Source organism: Meleagris gallopavo, chromosome 21, assembly GCF_000146605.3.
Source record: "Meleagris gallopavo isolate NT-WF06-2002-E0010 breed Aviagen turkey brand Nicholas breeding stock chromosome 21, Turkey_5.1, whole genome shotgun sequence".
Taxonomy (NCBI): domain Eukaryota; kingdom Metazoa; phylum Chordata; class Aves; order Galliformes; family Phasianidae; genus Meleagris; species Meleagris gallopavo.
Window position 1 is genome coordinate 9,343,894 of NC_015031.2, and position 25,589 is coordinate 9,369,482.

The 25,589-nt window shown below is 51.1% G+C and overlaps 1 protein-coding gene across 1 annotated transcript in view; it reads right to left on the reverse strand.

Annotated features, from left to right (window-relative positions):
- Window positions 1-468: 468 nt before the first annotated feature.
- SSH2 (slingshot protein phosphatase 2) overlaps window positions 469-25,589 on the reverse strand; it is a 41,382-nt gene continuing 16,261 nt past the window's right edge. The window contains 12 exon segments of the mRNA XM_031556497.1: window positions 469-3,867; window positions 3,870-4,845; window positions 5,998-6,838; window positions 10,322-10,522; window positions 12,608-12,754; window positions 14,116-14,162; window positions 16,183-16,311; window positions 16,429-16,522; window positions 18,252-18,446; window positions 19,555-19,620; window positions 20,377-20,445; window positions 22,742-22,863. Coding sequence (XP_031412357.1) covers window positions 2,999-3,867; window positions 3,870-4,845; window positions 5,998-6,838; window positions 10,322-10,522; window positions 12,608-12,754; window positions 14,116-14,162; window positions 16,183-16,311; window positions 16,429-16,522; window positions 18,252-18,446; window positions 19,555-19,620; window positions 20,377-20,445; window positions 22,742-22,863 — 3,756 coding nt within the window. The 3' untranslated portion in view covers window positions 469-2,998.

The following is a 25,589-nucleotide window of genomic DNA, read 5'->3' on the forward strand; positions in this document are numbered from 1 at the left end:
GCACCGGCCCAAAGGGGATTAAAGGGATCGTCAGGCCGGGGGGAGCCGGGGCAGGGGGTTCCTGGAAAGGCAGCGGGCGATGGCCCCTACAAGGGCACCGAGCAGAGCATTGGCTGTGCTGAGCGGGTCAGCGGGGAAAGTGACATCCATCCACCCACCCGGGGGCTGCGGGACAACATCCCGTCACAGCACCCCACAGCTCTGCCCCGCTGCACATCCCCACAGGGGCGGGGGACCCCAGGAGCCTTTTTCTAAGGGGGCAGCAGAGGAGGCCGGGCACCCCCAGCCCTACTGCAACACCCCCAGCGCCTGGGCTCACACTGGGCACAGCCCCAGAAGGATTTTGGGGCTGGAGTCCTCCACCCTCAGCGCATCACCTGGGCCGGGGGGTGGGGGGAGGGGACACAGCTACTCTCCCGGTGGGGACACAGAGCCCCCCAGCCTCGAGCAGGAGACAGCAGGCTGACATCATCGTCAAAATAAAACTTTTATTCATTCAGTAACAAGAACATTGAATCTGCACATCAGTGCACGAGTTCACATTTAAAAACAGCGGAGCACATCGGTCATAAAGTCTCTTAGAGGAGTATAGGGGGGAGGTGGGGGAAAGGGACGATCCCAGGCACCGAGGGACACCCGGGGGGGGCAAACGTGTGCTCCATCCCCAGCACACGGACACCGCATGTCAGGGCAGGGATGGAAAGGCACCAGCACGGGTCTTGGTGCTGTGAGAAATGGCCGGGAGCGCAGCCCTATCCCAGTGCTGCGGCCCAACGGTGCCTCGTAGGTTCCCTTTCACCGGGGGTCACCTCCAGGATGGGGCCGAGGGGGGGGTCTGTACATGGGATGGCTTTGGGAAGGATGGGACGCACGCGCACACGCACACACACACCATAGAGTGCAACAGAACACAGTGTAAAAACCAGGTGGACGCGGGTGCTATCCGTCTGTGCAAGGCTCACGCTTACAGTACGGGCAGAGGTGGGGCAGGGGGGGCAATGGCTGAGATATTGTACAGGAGTCAATGTAAACAACTGAGCGTCCTCTGGGAGGGCTTGGTGAGACCAAAGGAACGGCTGCTTTGTACAAAATGCCCTTCAAACACCGCGTTCCTCCCAAAAGCCCACCGGCAAGGGGAGAGCTGACAGCACAGAGATGGGGTGCACAGCCCCAGGGGGAAGCTCTGAGCCTGGTGGCTTTGGCTGAGCACCCGGCACCGTGCACCCCTTCTGCCAGAGGGTTCAGAGCCCCTCAGTGCCTTTGTAATGCTGGAAGGGAAAAAAGCTGGGCTGGGGACAAGGGGACAGCAGGGCCCTGCAGCACCGCTGCTCTGCAGAGAGGAGCATCGGGAGGAAACACAGTTCTGCTCTGCAAAAAGGATACCCCTCCTGAGACCAAACTAGGTGGAGAAAGCTGGGGAGGAGAGGGCTGAAGCTGTCCTTCACAGCTGACCCTGGGGCACATGGCCTTTCTGTGCTGCTCGCCTGGCTCCAAGGCCAGCTGGAGCCCCTGGGAGCCACGTGGCCCTGCAGCAAGCCATGGCCTGGTGCTATCCGAGCCTCGGGCTGCGCTCCAAACTGCAGCCAACACTGCTAGGGCAGCTCGCAGAGCTACAGCAGGACATGCACCGAGGCCTTGGGCTGCAGCAAGGTAGCAGGAGGAGCCCAGGAACAGCAGGAGAGGCAAATCCTCCCAAATGGCTCCGGTGGCACAAGCTGTCCTGCAGCTGGAGGTGAGCTCATCCCAGCACAGCCTGCAGCACTGCTGCTGCTTTCCAGATACAGCCTGGGCTGCTGCTCCTCCTGCCCTGTGCTCTCTGGGCACTGCACTTTCAGCAGCAGGAGCCGTTCTGCAGCTCCCGGCAGGGCCAGGCACCAGGCAGTGCAGAGCAGGCTGAAACTGGGAGTAACCATGTGGGTCTGGGAGAGGCAAGGAGCTGCAGAAGAGAACACAGGGCTGGAGGAGACATTTGGCCAAAGCCACTGCGTTTGGGTGCAGATTGCCATGGACAGCACTGAGGGTGAGGAAAGTGGTGTTGTTTTCCAGTTTACAGAAAGCAGTCTTGCCCTTCCAAAAAAAAAAAAGAGAACAAAATAATAGCCAACATAGAAACGAAAAAATCTATATAAATAATCATATATACAATTTAGCAAAAAAACAAGAACTTCCAGGAAAGATCCTCCCTCGGGGCTGAGTACAGGAGTGGCAGCAGAGGACAAAGCTTTGCATTCAGTGTGAGAACAAAACGTGTAACAACTACAAGGGCCACTGGGATGCAGAGGGGATGTGGGGCAGCTCTGGGGTGCAGGGAGGCAGCAGAGGACACGATATGGCCATGAACGTGGAAGGCCCACAGCAGAATTCAAGTAACGGGAGGGCTCCTGCCCTATTGAGGTGTTTGTTTTAGAAGAACACTCCGGGGTCGTGGGCTCTCGGCTGGGGGAGGAGGTGGGGGCAGAGCTGAGGATCCCCGAGCCCACCCCTGGGCACACGGGCAGAACTGAGCTCCATCAAGGACCTGCCAGCACCATCCAGCTCCAGCCTGCAGCACAAAGCGAACAAAGGGGACTTGGCACAGCCTTCACAGTTGGGTGGGCTCTCGCCCCAACGCCCAGCACCGTCTTGAGGCACGGGGCTGATTCAAGTGAGGATCTAGGAGCTGGTTTTGAGCAAACCTCTGCCCCGCTGCAGTGAGCCAGCATCCGTTTTCAACAGGGAGAGGTGTTCTTTTAAAACAAACCAACAACAAAAAGAACATCTGAGGTTATCCGAGTTCAATAAAAAAAAAAAAAAAACCATAAAAAACAAAAACCAACCAACAGTCCTGCAGTCAGAGTCACACACAGAAGAACCAACCCACACCTACATGCGCCAGGAACGGTAAAATGACAATATATATATATAAAATTAACCAATAAAGTGCATGTTCCTTATATTACACCTGCCCCTCGTGTGATCACGGCGCAGCTCCCCGGCTGGAACCGCGGAGCGCTCACAATCACATGGTGTTATAGAGGGCATTGCTTGTCCGCTTTCTGTCACTGCTCTTTTTGAGTCTCCTCAACGGGTGAGTTCTACCGTGCTGCTGTCGGGGTGCTGCCAACACAGAGGGTCCCTCCTGGGGGGCAGTCCATGTGGGACCGGCGCTGGGAGCCGAGCTGTGCTGGCTGGAGCCGCACTCTTTGGCGTACTGAGCCAGCGGGCGCTCCACCGGCCTGCTCTGCGCAATGCACTCGGCTGTTCTGAGCTGCTCTACAAAATGCTGAGCAGGTTTGGGATCCTGGAGGGTGGCTGGGGAGAACGGGTGGCATTTCCCACATGGGCTCTCCAAGCTCTGCTCTGACCTCGCCCCGTGAAAGCCTGCACCCAGGGCCACGCAGGCGAGGAGGACGGGGCTGGTGCAGCGGGAGGCTGCCTCCCTCTCCGACAAGTCGTCCTTGGAGAGCTCCAGGCAGTCCAGTTTGGCCAAGGATGCCGAGCGCTTCATCTGGGAGGGGGTGGTGAGCCCTGCGTGCCGGATCCGTGCCTCTATTTCCTTCGCTCGCTGCTTGACCAGCCCGGGGCTGCTGCTGCGCTCCCCCACGCTGCGACTGCTGGAGCTGTGGGACAGGCTGCAGCACAGAGAGATGTCCAGAAGGTCCACATTTGCGGCGTGCAGGCTGGTTGAGGAGCCAGCACCACCTTGGCATGGAGCCTGGCTGCTGTCCCTGAATGGGAGGCTCCCGGCTCCCGCAGTGCCGCACAGCGTGGTCGGCTCATCGTCCGTGCTCGTGCTCTGCTCGGTGACGCCTTCCAGGTGGATCACACAGGGGAACGCGGAGCGGTCGGGGCTGGCTGAGGGCGTGCAGGAGGGCTGAGCAGAGGGGAAGCAGCACCGAGGGGAAAGGACAAGGCAAGGCCTTCCTCGCTGGGGCTGAGCAGGGTGCAGGCAGCTTGCTGCTGCTGCACCACGTGCTCTGGCAGTGGCGGGTGTACCAGAGCTCTGAGAGAGGCCGCTGCCTTCTCGGAGCACAGGGACGGGTTCAAGTTTTCATCCAGCAGAGGGAGGGCTGCGGGCTGCTCATTGCCTGCAACGGGGCCCTCGGCAGCCCTGACCATAGGAGTGAACTCAATGATTTCGATTCTCTTGGGAAGGAGGGAAGGCAGGGCCGGCTCCTCCGTGCCATCAAACGAGACCACCACCCTGTGCTCCTCCTGCCCTGGGCTGGGCTCTGTGGGGTGCGTGAGGGGTGTGGGCAGCTGCCTGCCTGCAGGCTGCTCTGACCCCAATGACAGCAGCTCCTCGGAGCCCTGCACCGCATCACCCTCTGGAGCCAACTCCAGGGGCAGCTCCTCCGTCCTCCCCCGTGGCAGCAGCTCAGCAGCAGCAGAGTCGTTCCTGGAGTTCTTGCGGGTCAGTAGGATGCAGACTGGGGACACGTGCTGGTGCTCTTGCTCCTGCCTCAAGCGCTCCTCAAACTCCAACGTGGCTCTGCGGACGGAGCCGGGGCACCACTTGGGCTCAGGGTGGACGCTGTGCTGCTCACCCTCCTCCAGCTCTGACTTACAGGAGGAGAGCTGCGGTGAGGGAGCAGTTTCTTGCTCAGCTTGCAGAGGGTCTTTCTCCTTTTCCTGGTGTCCTTCGCTCTGATCCGCTCTTTCCGATGCCCAAATCGCCTCCACAGGCAGGTCGTGCACTGTGTTCCTCTTTGGTGTCAAGGTGAGGTTGGCTGAACCCTCCTTCTGCTGAGCAGGCCCTGCTCCCTGCTTGATGGACTCGATCTCTGTGATGATTTCCTTCACCGAAATGGCATTTTCTGAGTGGGACCGTGTGAGATGGTCGGCGCCAGGCAGCTCAGGGACCTCCTGCAAGGCAGAAACAGGAATTACAAACAGCACACAGCAGCAGCTTAATGGCACTCCTCCAAAGGAGCAGAAAGCGTGTGTGCTGATGTGCAGGGATGGATTGCAAGTACAGAATGATCGCTAACATAGAAGCAATCTCTGGGCCTGCACTCTACATATTCCAGGCTGGATTTCCACTCAGACTGAGATTTAAGAATTGTTATTTTCTTGCCACGAGTTCTGAGGGAAAAACAGTTAACCAAAAAACCCAAGTTCTGAACTAAAGATGTTCAAAGAGACTGTTCAGGTAGGGGAGTGAACAGAAGGGCAGCATGAAGAAGGGCTGAGTGCTGAACCACTCTGGTTTCCCGGAGCAGAATGGGCAGCAATGCTCCCCCCAGCAGCACAGAAACTCTTCCTGCCAAATTACTGGACAGAGTCGGCCTCTTCTATTTGGATGAGCCTTAGTGCCTCACATGGAGATGGAAACGATTCAAGCAATGCAGGGTGGAATTTAAATAAGAGAGGCTCCTAAAAAAAATGATGGCCCTGGACACCATCAAACCCTGCGAGACTGCTGCAGGGTAGGAAGCAATAGTAGGAGAAAGGTGCCTAAATTCAGAGGTTACTGAGTTCTGCCCCAGGAAAGAAGTCAGCCACAAATACCCGAGACCATCCCCTTGGGCCTGGCCAGGTTCATTCTCTTTTTCAATCAGCAGAAGCTCTACATCTGCCTCAATTTACTGTCTCAGTGCTGGTGTTTTCCAAGCAGGGAGAAGTGCCAGCTCTGTCCTGTTATTTGGTGCATTCCTCGAGGCAGACAAACTACCCGTGCAGGTTCAGGATGCTGGCTGCCCTCAGCTGCCCTAATGGCTCACGTCCCACCTATCCGCTCCCCTGATGTGAAACTCAAAAATAAGTTTCTCATGAGAACAACAGAGCAGGTCAGGTCAAGGTTGACTCAGCCCTGCACTGCCAGTAAACAGGTGTTTGAGCAAAGAGCACAGAAAGTAGCAAGCTTCTAAAAGCACAGAGAAGGACAAGCATCTAGCAATCTCTCCCCTAAAGGCTGGAACTAGCAAGACCCCTGTCCACAGCAACCCCACAGCAAGGCAGCTACCCACAGGCAGGTTGGAACAGCAGTTCCTAAAGCCCCCAGCAAGCCATTTTAACCTTTTGTTGCTCTTCATCTGTGGAAGAGTCATCTGATGCCTGAGGGGAGTTTCCAGAGCTGTTCCTTTGGGCATCTGCACCCACGTCTGCAGCAGGCAGCACCTCCAGCACAGGCAGCCTGGCTGCCCCATTCCTCCCAGCACCTTGCTCCTCCGGCCGGGAGTGGGAGCAGCTGCGTGACCTGCTCTCCTGAGACAGCTCCACGAATTTCTCCAAAGCACTGAAGAAGTCAATCCTGTCTGCACTGAGGTCTGTCCCTTCAGGCTGGGCGTTCTGCTGAGGACTCGGCGCGTTTTGGTTTGGGGACTGGAAAGAGTCTTTTAAGCACAAAGTGAATTCTTCCATGGGAACCAAGTGCACGTTCATATCAGGTTTAAGGGCATCTTTTTCCAGATCATCTACAGTCAAATCAGGAAATTCTGCTATTTCCAAGGGGTGCTGGAGTTGCATTAAGGCCTCGGAAGCGTGGCAGTTATCGGGGGGGACAGAATCCACGCAGCACCCTGCCGTACAGCCATTGATGTTGTTCAGGTTCAGCTTGTCCTCCACCTGCTCCACGTGGAAATCTCTACACGTGAACTCCAGGTGGACCCTCCTCTCTTTCACACAGCTCTCCTCAATCACATTTGCATCCTCTGCGAGCTGCTCCCGGTCCAGCTCAGCAGGGTAGATGGGAGACATGGGCTGCTGGTTGTCGTTGCTCTTGGCCTCAGAGATCTGGTCGGCCGAGGTAGTGATCTCCTTCTTGTTCAGTTCCAGCCCTGATTTGCAGATGGGCTCATGGTGGTCAGAGAGGTCACTGTCAGAGTGTGAACGCCACAGCTTGTTGTGCCGCTGCTTGCTGCGGGGAGGAAGAGCAGAGGAAACACTGAGTGGTGCTTTCACATACCAGAGCCACCTCGTTGTAAGAGGATGCAGCCCACACGAAAAAACTGCAAATATTGGAGACAGTGAGCACAGCTGCAGCTTAACCTCAGTGTTTCAGGGTCAAACCTGCTGCTGGAAGAGCTGTCCCAATAACAAGCTGCTTTTCATTGACTACACACACACACATACACACACTATTCCCCAGCAGTATTTTATCAGACTACTCATCAAATACAAAATTTGAGTGGCTATAGACTGGTTATTCCTCAGGCAGAGGGTGTCCTCCCACGTGCTTGCAGGTGAGCAGGGACCAGAAGGGACAGGGTCCCCAATCCTGGGTGGTGGACAAAGAATGAAGACTCATTTCCCTCATGCCTTCCTCTGAGCAACTTCAGTGGTCAGTACCGGGCCCCTGGTAACCAGAAGTGTGCTGGTACATGTATGAGCGTGATGGGAAAACACAGAAGACATTCTCTGCAGCCAGCAATTAGCCCCAAACACCACCTGTCTTTCCACAGGAAGGAAGGTCAAGAGTTCTGCAGCTCTTGGAAAGCCCCTTTAGAAAGGTCCAAGCATCGCACCACCATAACTTCCACCTGCCACAAAACCAGCCCGTGTTCTGGGCTTACAGAGAGCCAAGGAGGCAACTTGTCACAACCAAACAGCATCAGCTGGCCAGGGCTCTGCTGAGTGACCGTGGCCACAGGGCTGTGCTTCCACCACTTGCCCCTAGGAGGAGAGCACATACCACAGACAGGCCCTGGAATCCACAGGAGACACAGCCAAACCTCTCCAGTCCCCTGCCAGTGTGAGCATCGCTCCCAGACACGTCCGCCGGTTGCAGTTAAGTTAATTAACAGACGCTACTGAACTAATTAGAATGCAGCAATTTTAGCTGTGGGTGCCCGACAGCTAAGGAAAATAATCCATCACGGATTTAGCTTCTTAACCCCATCTCAGCAACAGCTTTCATGCGTGGCATGGGGCACAACGAGTCCTCCTAGAGGAAGGTCAGGACGAGATGCCAGCAGGCACTGCCATGGGGTGCAGGCTCCATCCATGGGGGTCCTGGAGCACAGCTGGGTGCCAGCAATAGATCTGGGCCTGTCTGCAAGGGACGGCAAGGACTGCCCATGTCTCTGCTTGCATAACCTGGGGAGCAGCTGCTGATGTTTTCTGAACCTCAGCGGTGCTCACTGCCTCTCCTCACACCCAGCAGAGCCCAGCTGGTGGCTGTGTGCTCATGGCCATGCTGCAGCCAGACCTCCAGGCTCCTGGGAAGACCACTGCTGCTGGCTCACAAGTTGCACAAGGCGATGCCAAACGGTGTTTTGCTGCAACTTATCCATAACTAACAGAAGAAACAGGGTTTTAGCTCAGCCTCTCTGCTGCTATCACCAGAGGGAGGGGACAGCTTAACTAATCCCAGGAAGTACGATAGCTCCAAAGCAAAACACGCCTGCTGTTGTGACTAAAAGCAGGCAGGGGGTTTTCATTTTACAGCTGGAAAACACGTCCCAGTTGCTATAAGCTCAACACAAAACCGTAACTAGATAGTGCGAGCACATGGCTGCCCTCACAGACCTTCCCTCTGAAATCCGAGCAGTCACATGAGCATGAATCTGTTGGGTTTTGTTTTTGTTTTTTTACCTGGCCTGGAATACCACAGCAATAAACAAGGCAGCTGGAAGCCAGAGGGGAATGCTAAATAATGGAGAAGAAAGGGGAGAAAAAGCAGTTTAGAGATGAGAAAAGAAGCACATAAAGAAGGCTCATTCCAGCAGCACAGAGAGGCTGTTCCTTGCTTCAGTGAAGCTTCACTTACTGCAGGCTTTTTAGTCCTACATGCACAGATGTAATGCACTGCTCTTGCATTTTTTAAAGCCTCACGAGTAATCCTGTTTGTGCCATTGTACAGGGACTTGCAGAGTAGGTCAGGAGCTGTGATGTGCTCAAGTGGGAGGGCAGCTGCACCACGTGTTGGCAGCAAGAAAGACTTCCCTCTTGAGAACATAATTACTGAAACAGACAGGAAAGAAAACCAAACACTCTTAACCAAATCATTTATACAAGGTGGCTTCATAGGTGTGCCACCAACTACCAGACTGACAGATTAGCCAAAGCAGGGCTGAGGCCTTGAAGATGTGATGCAGCAGCTGCTAGCAAACCCAGGCTCTTCTCAGGTATTTACAAACCTGTGACAGCTGTACAGGATGCTGATGCTTTTCTCATCTTGAAAGTTTTTTTTTCCTCCACCCAAAAAGACTGAATTTGCAGCCTGGCCATGCTATGTGGTCAGGTCACCTCTAGATCAGAGTTTGGGGTTTGGTGTAAAAATCAGGAAACCAGACCTGGCCCAACAGAGATATCAGAGCTGGAAGCAAGTGGAGAGGGAAGTCATGAGCAAGAGAGGGAAGGGAGATCTCTGCAAGTGAGTGGGAAAGGCCAAAAGGACAAAAACAAGATGGGAATAGAAGTGAAAGACAGAGCCCTGGGTGCCTTGGAAGAGAGCACAGGAATACCCAAGCTGCTGTGAAGAACAGCACAGGGCGGGCACCTTTCAACTGCAATAAGCAGCCATGAAATTGCTGCTTTGGCCAAAAGATGTTAACAGCCACCTCCTGTAGCAGGAGAGCCAGCTTGGGTAGCTCTGCTGAAATTTGCTGCCCTGCAAGGCACACCAGGTCCTACATAAATCATCTGGCAAAGCACAAAAGCATCACTACCTCCTTCCAGCAGATCACGTGGAGACATTGCTTAACATGGCTTACAAGCAGATTTCTTGCAATGTTATGTCTTTTTGCTAATAGGTGATAGGTTTGGGATTACAAGACACTTGCCTGTACCCCATCCCAGCCCTAGCACTCCATATAGGAACAAACACCACTGTTGCAATGCACAGAACATCCTGTCCCCTCCCCTAACAGCAACACCTACCAAAGCGATCTAAATAAAACCAGACCAGCTGCTGGGAAGGGGCACATTCAACAGGGAGCTGGAAGGCTGGGATGGAGACAAAGCCAGCTCCCTGCCAAGAAAGAGGGACATCATTTATCCATGCTGGAGCCTGCACAGCTCTTAATGCTGCGTTCGGATAGTAGTAGCAATCCCTTAAAGAAAACCACAGCCAACTTAGAAGCCAAACAGGCTCCTAAAAGCTCTTTGTTACACCCATTTTCATAGAATCACAGAATGGCCTGGGTTGAAAAGGACCACGATGATCATCTGGTTCCAACCCCTCCTATGTGCAGGGTCACCAACCAGCAGCCCAGACTGCCCAGAGCCACATCCAGCCTGGCCTTGAATGCCTCCAGGGATGGGGCATCCACAGCCTCCTTGGGCAACCTGTTCCAGCGCGTCCCAAGCCACGAAAACAAAGCACCACCTTTCTCCAGATAACCATAACGCAGGGATGGAAGCTCTACCCTTCAGTTTCCCAGTCATTCCTCTCCCTCACCTTGCCAGCAGGATCCCCTGGTATTCCTCCAGCTGCCTCATAAAGCTGGGGTTGGGCTTGGTGACCGTGCGCCGTTCCTTCACGTAGTCGTACGCCCTGTCCAGGTTCCAGCCGTACTCCTTCATGGCGTAGGCGATGACTGTGGAGGCTGAGCGGCTCACCCCCATCTTGCAGTGCACCAGACACTTGGAACCATTTTTCCTGATGTGAAACACAAAGAGAATCACTAAACAGAAAGCACGGCCTCTGAGAAGCTTAAGAAAACAGCAAATTATCTACCAGAGCATTATCAAATATTTTCAGTGCCATGGACTCGTTTGGAGTCTCTCGGTCGTCATCTGGAAATCCTATTTACAAACTGGAGCAAGAGACAAAGAAAGTGAAGAACAAAATCTTAATATTCTTAACAGATTTAGTTACAAGAGCTCTTCCAAAGTGGACAAACATTGTTTGTGCAGATTTAGGAAGACTCTGAGGACTGATATGGCATCCTCCAGCCTTAACAGCCCTTTGGAAACAAGCAGTTCTCCAAATAAAAAGGGTTTCTGTCACACAAACACGGTATCACTATCCACAAACAATCTTGGAAGATTCCAAGCAGTTCAGGAGAGCTGCTAGCACAAAGATCCTTTTCCACTGTAAACTACTGATAACATATTTATTGGATTTGGTGACTGGACAAAACCAGCTCTGCTTTATCTGGTGTTGGAAGCCCTTCCTAGCTCCCACCCAGAACGAGAGATTTTTCTTACTGAGGGGAAAGCAAACAGTGTCTGTGAGCTGAAGGAGCACCCGCTGTGCCTGGGGGAGGCTGGTACAGGCAGCACATGTGGGCAGCCAGCACTGCTCCCAGGAATTCAGAGGTGTTTGCCTGCTGTGAAATGGGAGGAGGAAGGCTAGCTGGCCCTTATCTCTGACCTCTGCACACCGGTACAGTGAAGGCTGAGAAAATTTCACTTTGGCTCCTGGAGTTTTCTCCTTCACGTGCCAGGTTTCTTTACTGCCAGCCACACGAAGCTCCACAGAACAAAGTGGGAGGTGATGGAGCACACACAGCCACGAGCCTCAGCAAGCCATCACAGCTGCCTGAGCCCATACCTGCAGCCACGCTGCTCAGAGGAGATGTCTGCACTCTCAGGGGGTTCTATGCTATATAGCAGTCTTTGCACATCACAGTTCTCCCCTAAGTACTGCTTTTGAAGTGCTGTCATCCTCAAGAATTTCTCCAACTATTGCCATCCTCATGCATTTATCAAGCTGAGCAAACCTTACAGCAGTCTTCAGACTGCTGGCCAGCACAACCCCTGGCCAGCAGGCAGGCAGACAGGACAAAGGAAGGGGTATGGTAACAGCTCCAGCCTAAAAGACTCCTCACTTCCATCACATCACATGTAGAACTGAGGCCCAGCAATTCAAGCCCAGTGGAAATTATTCTGGGCAGAAAAGTACTTGAGGATGACAACACTTTAAAGCCAGAACTCAAGGGAAAACAGTGATGTCTTTTAAAAGAAACAGTCTTCAATAAAATATGTATCTACAACTTGCTCAGGAGAGACATTCTCAAAACAAGTCAGCTTTTCAAGGCTATGAGAAATCAGCAAGCACCAGCTGTAGTTAAGAGAAGACAGACTGCTATAATGGAAACAATACTTTAAAGGCAACATATGCCACTCTGCTTTCTGACCAGTTTTCCCATAAAAAGGCTGCTGAATTAACTGGAGACAGCTCGTATAACTGGGATACAGTTCTTAGCAGTAAAAAGTGACAACTTTCAACATCCACTATCAGATTACTCTGTGTAACTGACAGCTCAGAGACTTATGCAGGCATTTCTCTTATTAAAAGGGAAGAGTTTGCTCTATATAACACTACATTAACCTGCTTCCAGACTGTAGGCTTCACAGTACAGCCTAGCTAAGCAGGGAACAGCTTATGCTTGTGCTCGTATTTCAAAATTTTCCTTCTTACTTTTGATAAACCCTGCTCCATTTGTTACTGCCTTTTCCTCCCACCAGCACTCCGGAGACCCACCGTGTCTCTTAAGCAGCAGGTAAACTGCTTGCTCCCTGATACAGGAGAGATCACCTCCTATCAGCCCTACCTGCTCCTTTTACAAGCAGATGTAAGAACGACAGCTCACAGAAGGCAACTCTAGCACTTAAAAAGACCACAAAATGAATGTCTAGGCAGGCAAGTAAGAAAACTAGTTGACAAAATCATTGGGAAAGTAATAAGTGCTTAGTATTTATCTTCTAAATGCACTTGGTCTGTTCTGAAAAGACTTACTTTGCCTTGGAGATGAATTTGTAGGTATCATTCCAGTAAGCCAGAAGATCTGTTGCTTCTTCATCATACACCCGAATATTATGGTACTCAAAAAGGCCAGGGAAGAAGTTATCTATTTCTCGAGTCACATTCAAAATGTACCGCACCCTGCATGGAAACACACGGCAGATAAAAATGCAGACTGTGCAGAACACAGTGGGTTCAGAAACACATCACAGCTTCTAGGTAACAGCTTTGCCTCCCTTTGTGATTGGCAAAATGCAGAGCATTCAGAGTTGCAGCCCTGAACGTACCTCCCTGGAAATTAGGACTGAGAGCAAGGAAACGCTGCCCAACACAGACAAAAGAGCTCTCTGAACAACTCAGAGCTCTCCCTCACATCTGTCAGGTGGCTCTGCTTGCCCATCACCTCTCTGCTCTAAGTGTTGCTAACATTCCTGCACAGCCCATTCTGCTTGTGTTGGATGCTTTCTCAAAGCTCCTTCGTGAGTCTTTCCTCCTGCTGCAGCAATAACACAGAAGATTGAAGGCACAAGCTCAGGAGCAATACTGTAGTTAAACAAATGTATAAAATAAATACAGAGAGAGTTAACAGACAACGAGCTACTGGGAAGATTTATTTCTTCTAAGTTTTCTGGAATTAAAGAGCGAGAAAGCATATGGTTTTTACCACTCCGTCCAGGTCCCTCAGCCCCGAGGGTCGCTTGAAAGGTGTTTGTGAACTGCACTCATGCTGGGTTGCCAGACTTAGAAGAGCACTGTGTGGGACGTCCCATCTCTCCAGCTGGTATGAGATCATTAGCAGTCAAGTGGGACCTGCTTGACCATGGAAACTGCAGCAGACCCTTGGCTTAATGAGTCAATTTTGCTACGCTGGTTCTCCACGGAGCAGAAGTCTGCTATCAAACTCAACTCAGCAGGGATTATTTTTTTCCACTAGATTGGCATAAATCAGCCAAACCTGTAAGTAATGGTTTAATTACAGAATCTTGGTGCTCAGATCCACCTGACCTAGGGAGAGGACACTCTAACCTTGTGTCTGAAAGAGAGGAAAGGCAGAAAGCAGAGCAGCCCCCATTGCTAAGCCCAAGAGCAACAGCACTGTACTTCCTACTGGGCCCCACTCAAAGGAACAAATGCTCCTTCACACGTTTTCCTTCCTGCTGCAGTCTGGAGCTCCAGGCTCCAGTAATGGCAAAGGCTTAAGAGAGGGGCACAGAGCCAGCAACACAGCATCCAGTTAAGTAACTGTAGCTTTCTGCTGCTTGTAGCTATGAGGTTGCTGGCTTCCTTTGTTCACCAAGGGGATGTCAGTCAAGGTCAGGGAATGAGATTCTTTTACTTTAGGGTGCTTGTTTGTGGGACATAGACTTTGGAGGAAGCAAGAGCTTGTTCAGATCTGCAAACCCTTTAATAAGTCTCAGGTTACTCAGGAGGTAAGGTTTAGTGCATAGACAAGCGTTGAGGGCAGGCTCCTGCTTTTAAGCTGATGGCCTGAAGCTACTTACCCTCTGTTCTGCAAGTCTTCCAGATTGGAGGCATTCCATTCAGAGCCCTGCAGGGAAAACACAGAATGGGACACATCAGCCAGCTGAAGGACACCGATGGATCCAGGGACTGTCACCATGACCTCAAATCCAGTAAACCCATCGGCCAGATCCCTTCTGAAGCAACAAACAGCTCTGCAAAGCAGAAGCCCAGCACTGTGTACTTCCTGCAAACCACTGAGAACCCCAGCACAGCTGAGCCCGCTCCACCCTTTCCCTGGAGGCTGCTGACAGCTCTGCCCCACAGAGCAGAGCCTGCTTGCGCTTAAAACCACCCAGGTGCTCTTTATACATGAAACACCCATCTCATACATCAAAGGCAGCAACTCCACAAGCTCACTTGATATACACATCTCCCCATACTCAAAGCCCGTGTGAGCGAAGACACAAACAGGCTTTACCCTCATCTCTGCACCACGCTCAGGGCCTGCAGGCTGCCTGCTTCCTGCCCAAACACAAACACCTCTGCTGAGATCAAGGCCACTCAGACAACAGCTTCCTTCACAAACGATGGTGTGTGAGCTCCTTGCTTCCCTGCCCTAAACAGAAACAGCTCCTAACAAAAGGACAGCTCAGATGCAAGAAGGACCCAGGCAGCACTGACACCAGAACAGCTCACGGCTCTATTCAGCATCTGCCAACAAGTTTATTGCTATATGGCCTTAGTCAGCTTCACGTTGTCACTTCCTGGCCAAGGAAGGGCAATTTAACTCCAGCCTGAGAACCACCATTTCCACAGGTACGGAGTACAGTGCTGCAAGTCTTTTCTCCTGTCCCTTGCTCCACAATCAGTGACATTATCAGGTCTCTTACTTCCTGCTTAGTTATTGCTAGCACTCCCTAAGCAGGATCCCACAGGGCTCTTGCCTTCGCTCTGTGCCTCTCAGAAACCCCTGCTTTGCAGGATACATGCTCCTGAATGAAGAAGCTGCTGCCCAGCCCAGCAGCACTGCCCCTCATCACAGAGCCTGCTTTGCAAACACTTCTGTTCCAAACATCAGACACAGCTCTCCTCCTTGGTGCTGCTTGCAAGCCTCTTTATTATGGTCTTGTTCCCATTAAATGTACTCAGAGCCAAGGCTCCAAGCTCTGCTTTGGACTGAACTGCCTGCACTGCCTTTGACCAGCACTGCAATCCTCTAACAAGTCTCTCTTGGGAACACCTAGTCCACACAAACACATTACATTGTAGGTATTTTAAGTTTCCTGGCTCTACCCCACCACAATTTCTTGTGAGCACTCACATACACCATCCCTTCTGAGCCACAGCCCAGGTCTAAGCTTCAGCAGACTGGGAGAGGCTGACTCTGCTTGGACAGACCAGCTGCTCCAAAAGGATTCAGTTTTGTTTCAAGTCGAGCCAACCTCATAGGCTCAGACAGCCCAACCAAACCTGTGTTCATTCCTTCAGGGCTGGGAAATCCAGAGAGCTGACTCATCAGAAGGAGGTGCAGTAATTAGACAGGCCCCAGCAGCAATGAAAGGCAGCTAAGCAAGCAAAACATTAACAGGCGAAACGTTTATATTTCCTTAAGTGAAGGATCTCCAGGATCCTTGGTTAAACCCCTCTGTTCCCGCTGGATCTCATGAACTCAGAGCTTTCCTTGTTACCAAAGTGTAATTCCACCTGAATCTCCCACAGGCTCACACCAGCAGCTCCCCTCCCCTCCCTCTTTGCTGTAGTTACGCTCTTCCCAAACACCATTTAACATGTGGGTACCCTAACCAGTTAAAGCCATAAAACTACACCAGCGGAAACAGCCCCGAAAAGAAATTAAGACTAAAAACTTTTTCCCTTCCACCATCTAGTGACAGGGACAACAGCTTGGCAAAATTTAGCGTAGCCAAGAAGCGTTCAACAGCACTGCTGTCTTGCCTTGCTTCAGCATATGCTGACCTCAGGATCAGCCAAACCCTCCTTTAGAGACCCCTGAAGCTCCTCTCTATCCCTTGCTTTAACCAAGACAGTGTGAGAAGGGTTAGGTGTGTTTACAGCTGTAACTCTTTGGAACCCCCTCTCAGACTCACCAAAAAGACATGATCAAATATCTGAGTGGGGCTGTCCATCTGCCCCAGGATCACTATCATTTCATTGTCAATGAACTCTTTGAACTCCCGCAGGTTGCACACCATCTGCATCTCCAGCTCCGTGCGTATCTGGGTGGGTGGAGGAACACAAAGACACCACGTGAGTTTGTTTTTTTTTTTCTTTTGGCCTTTCTCCACGGCACAAAGAACTCCCTTCATCTGCACTGCTGCTCCCTCACCGCTCACCTCTTTTGATGTGATGTTCTCCAGATCTTTCTGCATCATGATCTCCCTTAGCTTGGTCTTTATGAGTCGTTCTGTGCGCTCCCGCTCGGTTGGGCTATCAGAAGAGAGCAACACAGTCACTGGGTGGGGAAAGAACTGGATTCGTGGTGATTTTAGAGCTGGCATTGCTCAGCCTCACTACTTTATCTAAACACATCTTCAGCCAAAGGGAATTCAGGTGACTGTAAAGCCCAGTTTACGTTCCCAGTTGTACAAGAGAGACCAACTGAAATGCCCCTAATCCATTGCAGTCATCCTCAGAACCTCTGGTATTTGGTAAAATTTAAATTGGGAAGGCTGCATTATACTCTCTGGAGCAATATCTAAGCCTCTCCCTACCTTTCTTGGAAAGGTAACAGCTCCAAAGCTCCTTACATGGAGAGGAGAGTGCAGCTAAGCCTCAGCGCATTCCTCCAGCCTCTGCTGCCAGGGGCCTTATCACCAGCTGCAAAAATAGCCTGGCTAACACCAGGGGAAGTTGCAACAGAGCAGCAGTACAGAGCTGTCTCAGCCATCATCATCTCAGAAGGGGCCCAGCAGTCACATCTCCCATCACCTTTGTTCCTCTGCAAGGCTGCCAGGATGGCAACTGCAGACACTTTGCTTTACAAGTGTCCAACCAGTGCTTTGTGAATAGAAATCAGACAAGCTGCCACTTTCCTCAACCTCAAGCATTATTCCAGGACTCAGATAAGAGAATGGTGTCCAGGTGTCCCCAGGAGATGATTCAATTGCTGCCAATGAGGAAAGAACGGGCTACCCAAAGTTTACAGAGGAAAAGCTGCAAGACAGTATTAATCTGAAAGCCTGCCAGAACTTTTCAGGCGTTTTCCTTGTATATTAAAAAACAATCAAGTGTGAAGACCTATTCACAGCTGAATAACTGCCTCAGCATTATTATTCACTCACTGAACTCCAACAAAATGAGGTCTCTGTGAGCACAAATCAACCTACAGCACTATTACAGTGGGAAAGCAGCTGGAGTTCATGAAATTGTTTATTCTGCTACAAAGCAGGTAATGAAGCCCTCAAGCTTGGCATCACATCTGGTCAGAGAGTACTTTAAAGTTATATGCTATCAGTATCATCAGCAATTACTTATTACAGGGGTTGTAACCCTTTGTGTATTGACACAGGCTGCAAATTTTGCCTTTCCAAACTGACTGCACATCTACTTCAGCCACTGTTTTGGACTGTGCATCAGCAGATACCCAACCACTTAGCTGGAGGCAGATTGGGTTCTGTTCCACACTTACAGAGCTCCCCAGAGACTGGTACTGTTGTTTGTCCCCATTCTCTAGAGCCTCAGCCTCACAAGTCCATACCTAAACACTTCACAGCTGAAAGAACTGAGTAAGGAAAAAGGACCATGTTGTTCCACGTGCTCAGACACTCCAGCCTAAGAACAAAGTCCAGAGAAACCTGTTGGTTCTGGAAGGCACCAGGCCTGGAAATCAGAGTACAAACTAGCAAACAGGAAGGCCTGGGTACCAGATTACACCACACCTTCTCTTACTGCAGTAACACAAGACTTACCACGCAAAGATCTGAGAGCCTAAAGCCAAAGGCAAACAAACAGAATGGAAACAGAGGCTGGAGGAGATGTAAGGCAGTCCCAGGGGGGCAAAACTTCCAGCACTGGTGTTTACCTAACCAGGGTTGCATTTATTACCCTTAGCAGGAAATCTCTCCTCATTAGGGCCTAGTTAAGAGTAAACTCTGTGGAAACAGGGCTCCTCTTTGACAGCCAAACAGCTCAGCTCAGCAGAGCCAGACCAACTCACACGTCTGTGAAGAGGGCAGGCGAGTCGGGCCGGTGGGACTGCACATCTTGCATAGCATTCCACTCATTGACCGAGGACTGGTCAGAGTTGATGTGGCTCTCATAGTAACTGACCCACGTGAGGAAGAGGCTCCCTGGGTAGTAATTGTTGCTTCGTGCCACCTCACACGCCTTATGTAAACTCTGCAGAGCAGACCTAGAAAGGGAAAAAATACTTGCAGGATTACCAGGATGGCACTGAGCACAAAGCAGCTGCCAAATCCAGGATGCTACTCGTGTCCCATCAGTTGGTACAGAGCCCAGTGCTGTGTGCAGCAGCCTATGCTGCTGTCTAGACAGGGTGTGGATTTTTGCACGCTTCACTGAAGCATACCAAGACATATTCCTCTTGTCCAGATTGCAGCAAAGGTGGCCGCAATTCAGAAGGCAGAGCCCCCAAAAGACGATGCAACTGCCTGCACCAGAGCACAGTGCACAGCAAGTGTCCCTGATCCGGGGTGCTCTGACAGATCCTCCTGTGCAGGGCCAGGACAGATGGGAACTGCACACAGAAAGCTGCACAGCCAAGGGTTTAGGGCTTGACTTCACAGAGGTGTTTAAGGGCCTGCCCTCCCTCCTCTCTGCACAAGGGATGTTACAAGTTTCTTCAGCTGCTGCTGGGAAACAAATCCCCCTCTCCTATTTTTAGCTCGTTTTAAATCTTTGACTGTGATCAGAAGGATCCAGGTCAAAACCACTGGGGTGACACAGTAGCTTGACACTCTGACGGGGGATGTATTTCTGCAATGCAAAGCAGCTTGAGCCAGAAATACTTTAATGGCCACTACATTCTTACATGAACCACCCTAAAAGGAAAGAAAAATGCAGGCAGCTTCTCTTTCCTTCTCACTATCACAGTGATTATGTCTCACTGAAGAGGGAAACTTCTCAAACACATACAGAGCGCGTTTCTTGATTTACGACAGATAAAATACTTCAAATGTGTGCTCCTGTCAGTAACCAACTCCGATTTGGAGGGATCCAAAGCAGCAGTGCTTTGCAAAGAAAATGACCCTATTCCTCCTGCCCCCAGCTGAGAGCAATGCGCAGCTCCAGCACTGTTAGCAGCTCACTGCTGTGCCCTGGTGTGAGCAGCTTTGGTCCTTTGGCATCAGCCCTCCTTCCCTGTCTCTGAAGGGCAGTGCTGGCTGTTGAACAGGGCTCAGGGTACCACTAACGCAAAGCAGCACCTGCTTTTTAAAAGTCCAAGAAGCCAAAACACCCTGGAAAAAGGATGGCTGGGAGTGATTACAGTGAGTGCTTACCACATCGCCTGCACAGACACCGGCTTGAATATGTGCACCCTGTTATCCGTGGATACACTGAACCCGCTGTGGAGAAAAGAGGCACAGTAAAAACATGTCCCAAAAGCAGCTTTCCAGTTACGGCATAGAGTTTGCAGCAGGCTAGAGCTGTGAAGGACTGGTCCTATGCAGACTGCTGAGCTCAACTAGGAAACAGATCAAAATAGCAAACTAAAAGCACTAGGGTGACTTTTTTTTTTAAGCAGTTGCTCTTCAGGAACAAAGCTAAGGCAGTGGGACAGTGCTGTGCTGTTTACCTTGGCAACACAAATTCAGTGCCACAGCTGGGAACAACAGAGCGCAGCTAAAGTGATCCTGGGGCAGCTACCAAGGAAAGAAAAGTCATTCCAAGTGCTGCACTGGACAGCCTTTGTAACTGGCACAAACAGGAGCCTGCAAGTCAGGCGTCTACTTGGCAGAGACACATCATTCTTATTTCATGTTCAGCAGAACGCTGCCTGCTGCAAGCGTGGTGGAGGAACACATAATAGGATCCCTTTAAGGAGCTTTCACTACACACCCACTCGCCAGTGAAAGCTCCTTTACTCCAGCTTAAACACACACATGAGCCACTGTCTCAGTGTGTGTTTATGCACAGATAAGTCAATTATTGGTGCTCCTTGCCACAGACGCTGTGATTCAGGGCCTTTAGGTCTACTAACCCGGCACAGGTCAACAGCAGAAGGCCCGCTGGATCTGCTGAAGCTCTGAAATCATTTGAACCCTCCTCCACGGACTGTGCTGCACAGAGAGACCCTCTGCCAGAAGCACAAAGACACTCACCCGTCCCCGTCCAGATGGATCAAGGTGTCACTCCACAGTGGCAGCACCAAACCCATCGTACAAGTGCTACTGTAGGAAAAAAAAGAGAAGGTCAGGACGTTTACTACAGCACTGTTATCCTAATTTCACAGCAATGGTTGCAGGTGGTAGTGCTCATTTGGGAGGAAAAGAAAAAAGAAGATCCCACTGTTGCTTCAGGAACAGAGCCAGTGTTGTTTTGTACGGGTGCCTGGCAAGGATTATTACCCAGATACAGGGTACAGAAGTATTCTCTGAAGCAGGCTCTAAGGGTCAACATATACCCAGAAGAGCAAACAGGGCTGAGAAGCAGCAAGCTCTGCATGGAAGGTGAGAGGGGGGCTCAGCCTTAGGTCAGCTCAAGGCTTTTGTTACAGATTAGTCCCTCCCAGGCTCAAGTGGGTTTGGTTCTACTTCTGGTTTTGCAATGCACAGCTTTGTTTTCTTGTTTGTCCCCCAACCGCAGCTGCTGGGAACTGGGGTCAGTGCAATGGCCAGGTGACCGTCAGCAGGGCAAGTCAGCAATTGCAGTTTACCACCTGCTGCTGACTCCTGCCCCATGCCCCCTCCCAGCCCCTTGGTTGAGCAGACACCTCTTGGCAAGCCCACTCCTCTCTCAGCTGCTCAGAGCTCTCTGCCTCCAGTCACCAGCTTTCTGCAAGGCTGAGCAGAAGGCCAACGAAAAAGCAGAAGTTAAGTGATGGAAAAAAACAAGGGCAGGGGAACCCCAGCACAACCACAGCAGGCTGTCCGACCGGAAAGCTCAGCCTCACAGAGCTCTAAGACTGCTCCATAACAAAGGCACCGTCTTCAAGAAGGGCCAGATTCACTTGCCTCCTGCTCCTATGCTTTGCTCTAGCTGCCCTCAGATTTCCACTGAGCCTACCAGACCTGCTAGTCCCTGAGAAGTAGGGGAAAAGGGCAAGACCTGAGGCTTCCATGGGTCAGCAGACTCAAAGCCCCAGAAACTCACGCCTCGGAGCGGCCGGCACAAGGAGACACTGCAGCATGCAGCTATTTCTGTTGACAACATGAGATGAGCTCATGGAAAGATATGTTTTTAAAAGGCTTCCCAAGGTGGCCGGGGTATTTTTAGTGATACTGTTCAGCAACCACTTATCAGAGCCCATAGCAACAAGTCTATATGGAATTATAAATAGCAAGTGGGCTAGGGGAGGGTGTATCAGAGTGACCATCCAGAACCTGAGTAACTCTAGGAGACAGCTAAAACCACCTCTCTATGTTATTAAAGACTGAATGCCAGTGAGCTCTCAGTTATCAAAGGTGGCAGTGCTGGTACATCCCAGCCAATAGTGGGCTCCATGCTCACAGCAACCTGTGCAAGGACAAGTTATTCTTACACTGCCATAAGAGCATCCCTGAGCTACAGCTGTACGTGCACGCACAGGCTGGGACTGCTCGCTCTCTTCAGTAGGCATCACTTGAGCAAAGCATCCAAATCCAACCACTTGAAATTAAGCATGGCTGTCACCATCAGCAAGCTGCTTGCAAGATCTCCTTTTAGCCAAACTGTTCTAAAAGGTTTTCCAGTGACCCTGCTAACCACCCGAAAGTAGTTTCTAGCAGCTAGGGTCGGCAGTGAGATTCATTTCTGTGCTTTAAGTCAGAGCTAGAAAAAAAAGCATCTGTATTAAAACTTCCAGAATGTTTTGAATATCTTTTTTCTTCTTAAATTTAAAAATTAGAAAATAGACCATTACTTATTCTAACTTTTTTAAAGAGCTCCGTGCCCCCCGTGCCCTCTTCCAAGAGAACAGTGTCCCCTTCTACGCCTGAAGCTGCTGCTTCCCACTTACACTCCCCAACCCTTGGAGAGGTCAGTGGCAATTAAAATGAAGGAAGCAAAAGCACCAAACCCTGACGACACGCTAATGCTTGGGGAGAAGACAAGTTGTGCCATCAGCAACCCTGACATTCCCATCAGGCCCAGGCTCCCATGACCCTGGCACAGTGTTGATAGTCACTGCTGCTCTCCTGAACCCTGATGCCCAACTTCTCAAACTGCAGCTTTTTGGTTTGCTGCAAGTCCTCCCTTTGCCTGGTTGCAGACACAGGGCTTTGGGACCTTGCTTTTCAAAGGCCACTTAGGGCACTTCATGCACTCACACAAGCCTGAGGCGTGGAGGAAATGCTGACCTGAGTTCTTTTGCTCCTATTTGCTACCTCTTTACAAAAAGCAAAAGAGGAACTCTGGATCTGAAGAAAGGCATCAGGCTGGAAAATCTGAAACAGTCCCCAGAAAGCGCAGACACCAGACAGCGATTGCTGAACTTTACTCAACACATGGGTGAACACAAGGACTTCCCCACCCAGACAACGTGAGTACCTGTCATTAGAAGAGAAATCCATTCCCAGGACGATGCTCTCCTCCGTGTCCTGTCTGCCATTGGTGGATACAACCACCATGTATCTGGTGCGGTTCTGGTATGTGCTTTCCAGTCTTACAGCCTGGGGAAATGAAGAAGAAACATCAGCAGCAGAGCCAGCAAGATGCACACTGTTACCTTTACAAGCCACCCTGCCACACTGAGCGAGAGCCAAAGAAGCAGTGATGTGATGCATGAGGCCAGCCAGCCTGATTCTCAGCTGGGTGGTCAGCAGAAGAGGGAGAAGCAAGTTATTCCCCTTCTCACAGTGCTCTCCTGAATAAGTGGGATGTTCCTGTGCTTTCAGCACACCTGGCTGTCAGCCTGCTGTGCCCCACCAAGGCTGTGAGCAAGAAGCAGCCCCAACCTGGGGACCCTCGTGCACATTTGGGCAACCAGAGCTTGTCTGTATCACATGCTCTCAGCTTCCCAGGCAGACAGCTAGACTAACTGACACGTGGCTTCCTGCTGGCCCTCTGAGCTTTTCTAGCAGTTCCCTCAGTATAGAAGAGATCTCAGCACTGCACACCTGGCAGGAAGAGATTTGAGTTATGGGGCTGTACCCATGACTGGATCTCCTCCAGAAGCCAAAAGGCAGCAAGAGCCGCAGTGGGCTGAGCACATCTCCCTGCAGACACACTGCTGAGGAGCCCAGGAAAGCTGGGCTCAGAGCTCACCTTTGCTATCCACACTCACAGTATGCAATGCTTACTTGCAATACTTCTTGGACTCTGTTCCGAGCAATTATTTTAGTCACAGGGTCCCAACAAGAGAAACTATGACATCCCTAGAAAGGAAATGTCTTAATTGTGCATCTTAACTTTGGACAGCCTCAAGGCACTGTCTGGCTTCAGAGTTTATCTTTTTGCTAAGCTGCTTTTTGAACTTTGAGCGGGGTCTGTGGAGAGCAGACGTGGCTGAGCAGGACACGGTGTGTCCCAGCTATGCCCCAAGCTGTGGGCTGGCACCTGCCTGCTGCCAGGGACCCACTGCTGAATTCCTCTTGTCGGAACAGCGCAGCTCGAAGCTGTGTTCTACATCCCCTCCAAATAGAGCCTCAACTCCTCAAGACCCCACTGCCACCATCCCAAATCCCATGTCAGCATTCTTGGCCACCCGTGACAGTTCATGCTCACAGAGCTTTTTCTCTGCAGTCATTTTAGCCTTCAAATAAAAGCTCACAAAATAACTACCCCGTGGGATCTCCCAGAAACGTCCTGTTTTCCCCAGCACACCCTGCAGTTCTGAGGCCAGCACGGCACCTCCCAGCTCCCTCACATCTCACCCTCCACCACATCTCAGCCACGGGACACGGCAGAACCCACCACAAAGTTCATGACAGCGTGTGGCAGCAGCCCCAGTGCCAGGTGCAGCAGCAAGTGCAGGCAGGAGGCAGTGCTAGCTGCACTTTCTAGGCTTGTTCTCTCGCACCAAAAGCTAACAGACTCCCCAAGCCAGTGGACAGATGTGCTCTGTACAGCGAGACCGTGCTCCACTCCATCCCTTAAGGATAAGGCATGCTAAAACCAGCCTTATTGTCCTTCTTGTGTCTTGAGTCACTTGGACACTCGAGTCACATGGAGAGTCAAAGAGGTCAGGCCTTCAAGGTGTGAGTTCTGCTGTCTGTGCAACTAACCGTGTGTGCAGCACAAAGGGTGCTCTTCCACCTGGAGCAGTAAGCAGTCACTGAAGTGCTGGTGGTCAGAGTTACCATATGTACAAAGATCCAAACCGAGACTTGCCCAAAACAGGAGCAGGGAGCCAACACTGCCCCGTGCCCAGGGCACCCAACACGAGCTCCGTTCTGCTGCTCAAGGACGGTCCAGCAGCCGGAGGATTAACATAAGCTAACTCACTGTGCTAAACCAATTTGGCTAGCAGTAATTAGAAATGTGGTTTCAATGCAAGACCCTCAGAACAGGGCAAGACAAACATCGGCCAAAGGTCACACAGCTCCCAGCCCTGGGGTGGAATTTTCAGAGGCCAATTAAGACAAGCTGGGTATGGCTTGCTGTGGCTCTCTACATCCAGTTCACACCCTCCCCACAAAGAGAAGAACCATTAACAGAGCAGATAATCCTTTCTGCTAAATTTCCTGGAATAATAAAACAGTCAAGCTCCAAAGTTACAATAAAGGTTCAAACGCCCAGCAGATGACAGATTGGTGAGCAGCCTTTTCATGAAGCACTGGCTCTTACTCTCACCCAACAGTAGGTGTGCACCAAGTAACTAAATGGGCTGATACCTTTCAAATGAAGATGCTGAAATCCCAATCGATCTCTGGAGGACAGCCTCGCTCCAGGGGCTGCAATGAGATGAGAAGCTTCTCTCCCCTCGATTTTGTTTTCTTGAACCAAAAGTCCTCTGTAGTCCTTCCAGGACTAGCAATGTTTTTCTCAGCTTTAGGCTCACCTACCCACAAGCCAACCTTATCTTCTGCCACATTCTTGTTTCATCAGAACTGCAATGTGCTGTTTTATCAGCCCTTGTGAACTGCACCTTCCAAGATGTAAGCTCACACTGACCTTTCCTCTTTTTTATGCTACAGGTGTTTCATACAGGAATGCATTTCTCACTGGGATATTTGATTTGAAGACCAAAAAAAAGCGCTCAAGTCTTTTGAAGTCTTCTTTTATCATTAAACGCACAGAACTGCACAACTCCCCACTCTGCTGCTCCCCAGGAACTCTTCAAATCAGTTTGTACACTTCCAACTCATTTTCCTCCTTCCCACTGCATTTACACTCATACCCTTCCCGATTCTGCTCACTGAAAGCTACAAAGCTCTGCCAACAGCTCCAACAGAAA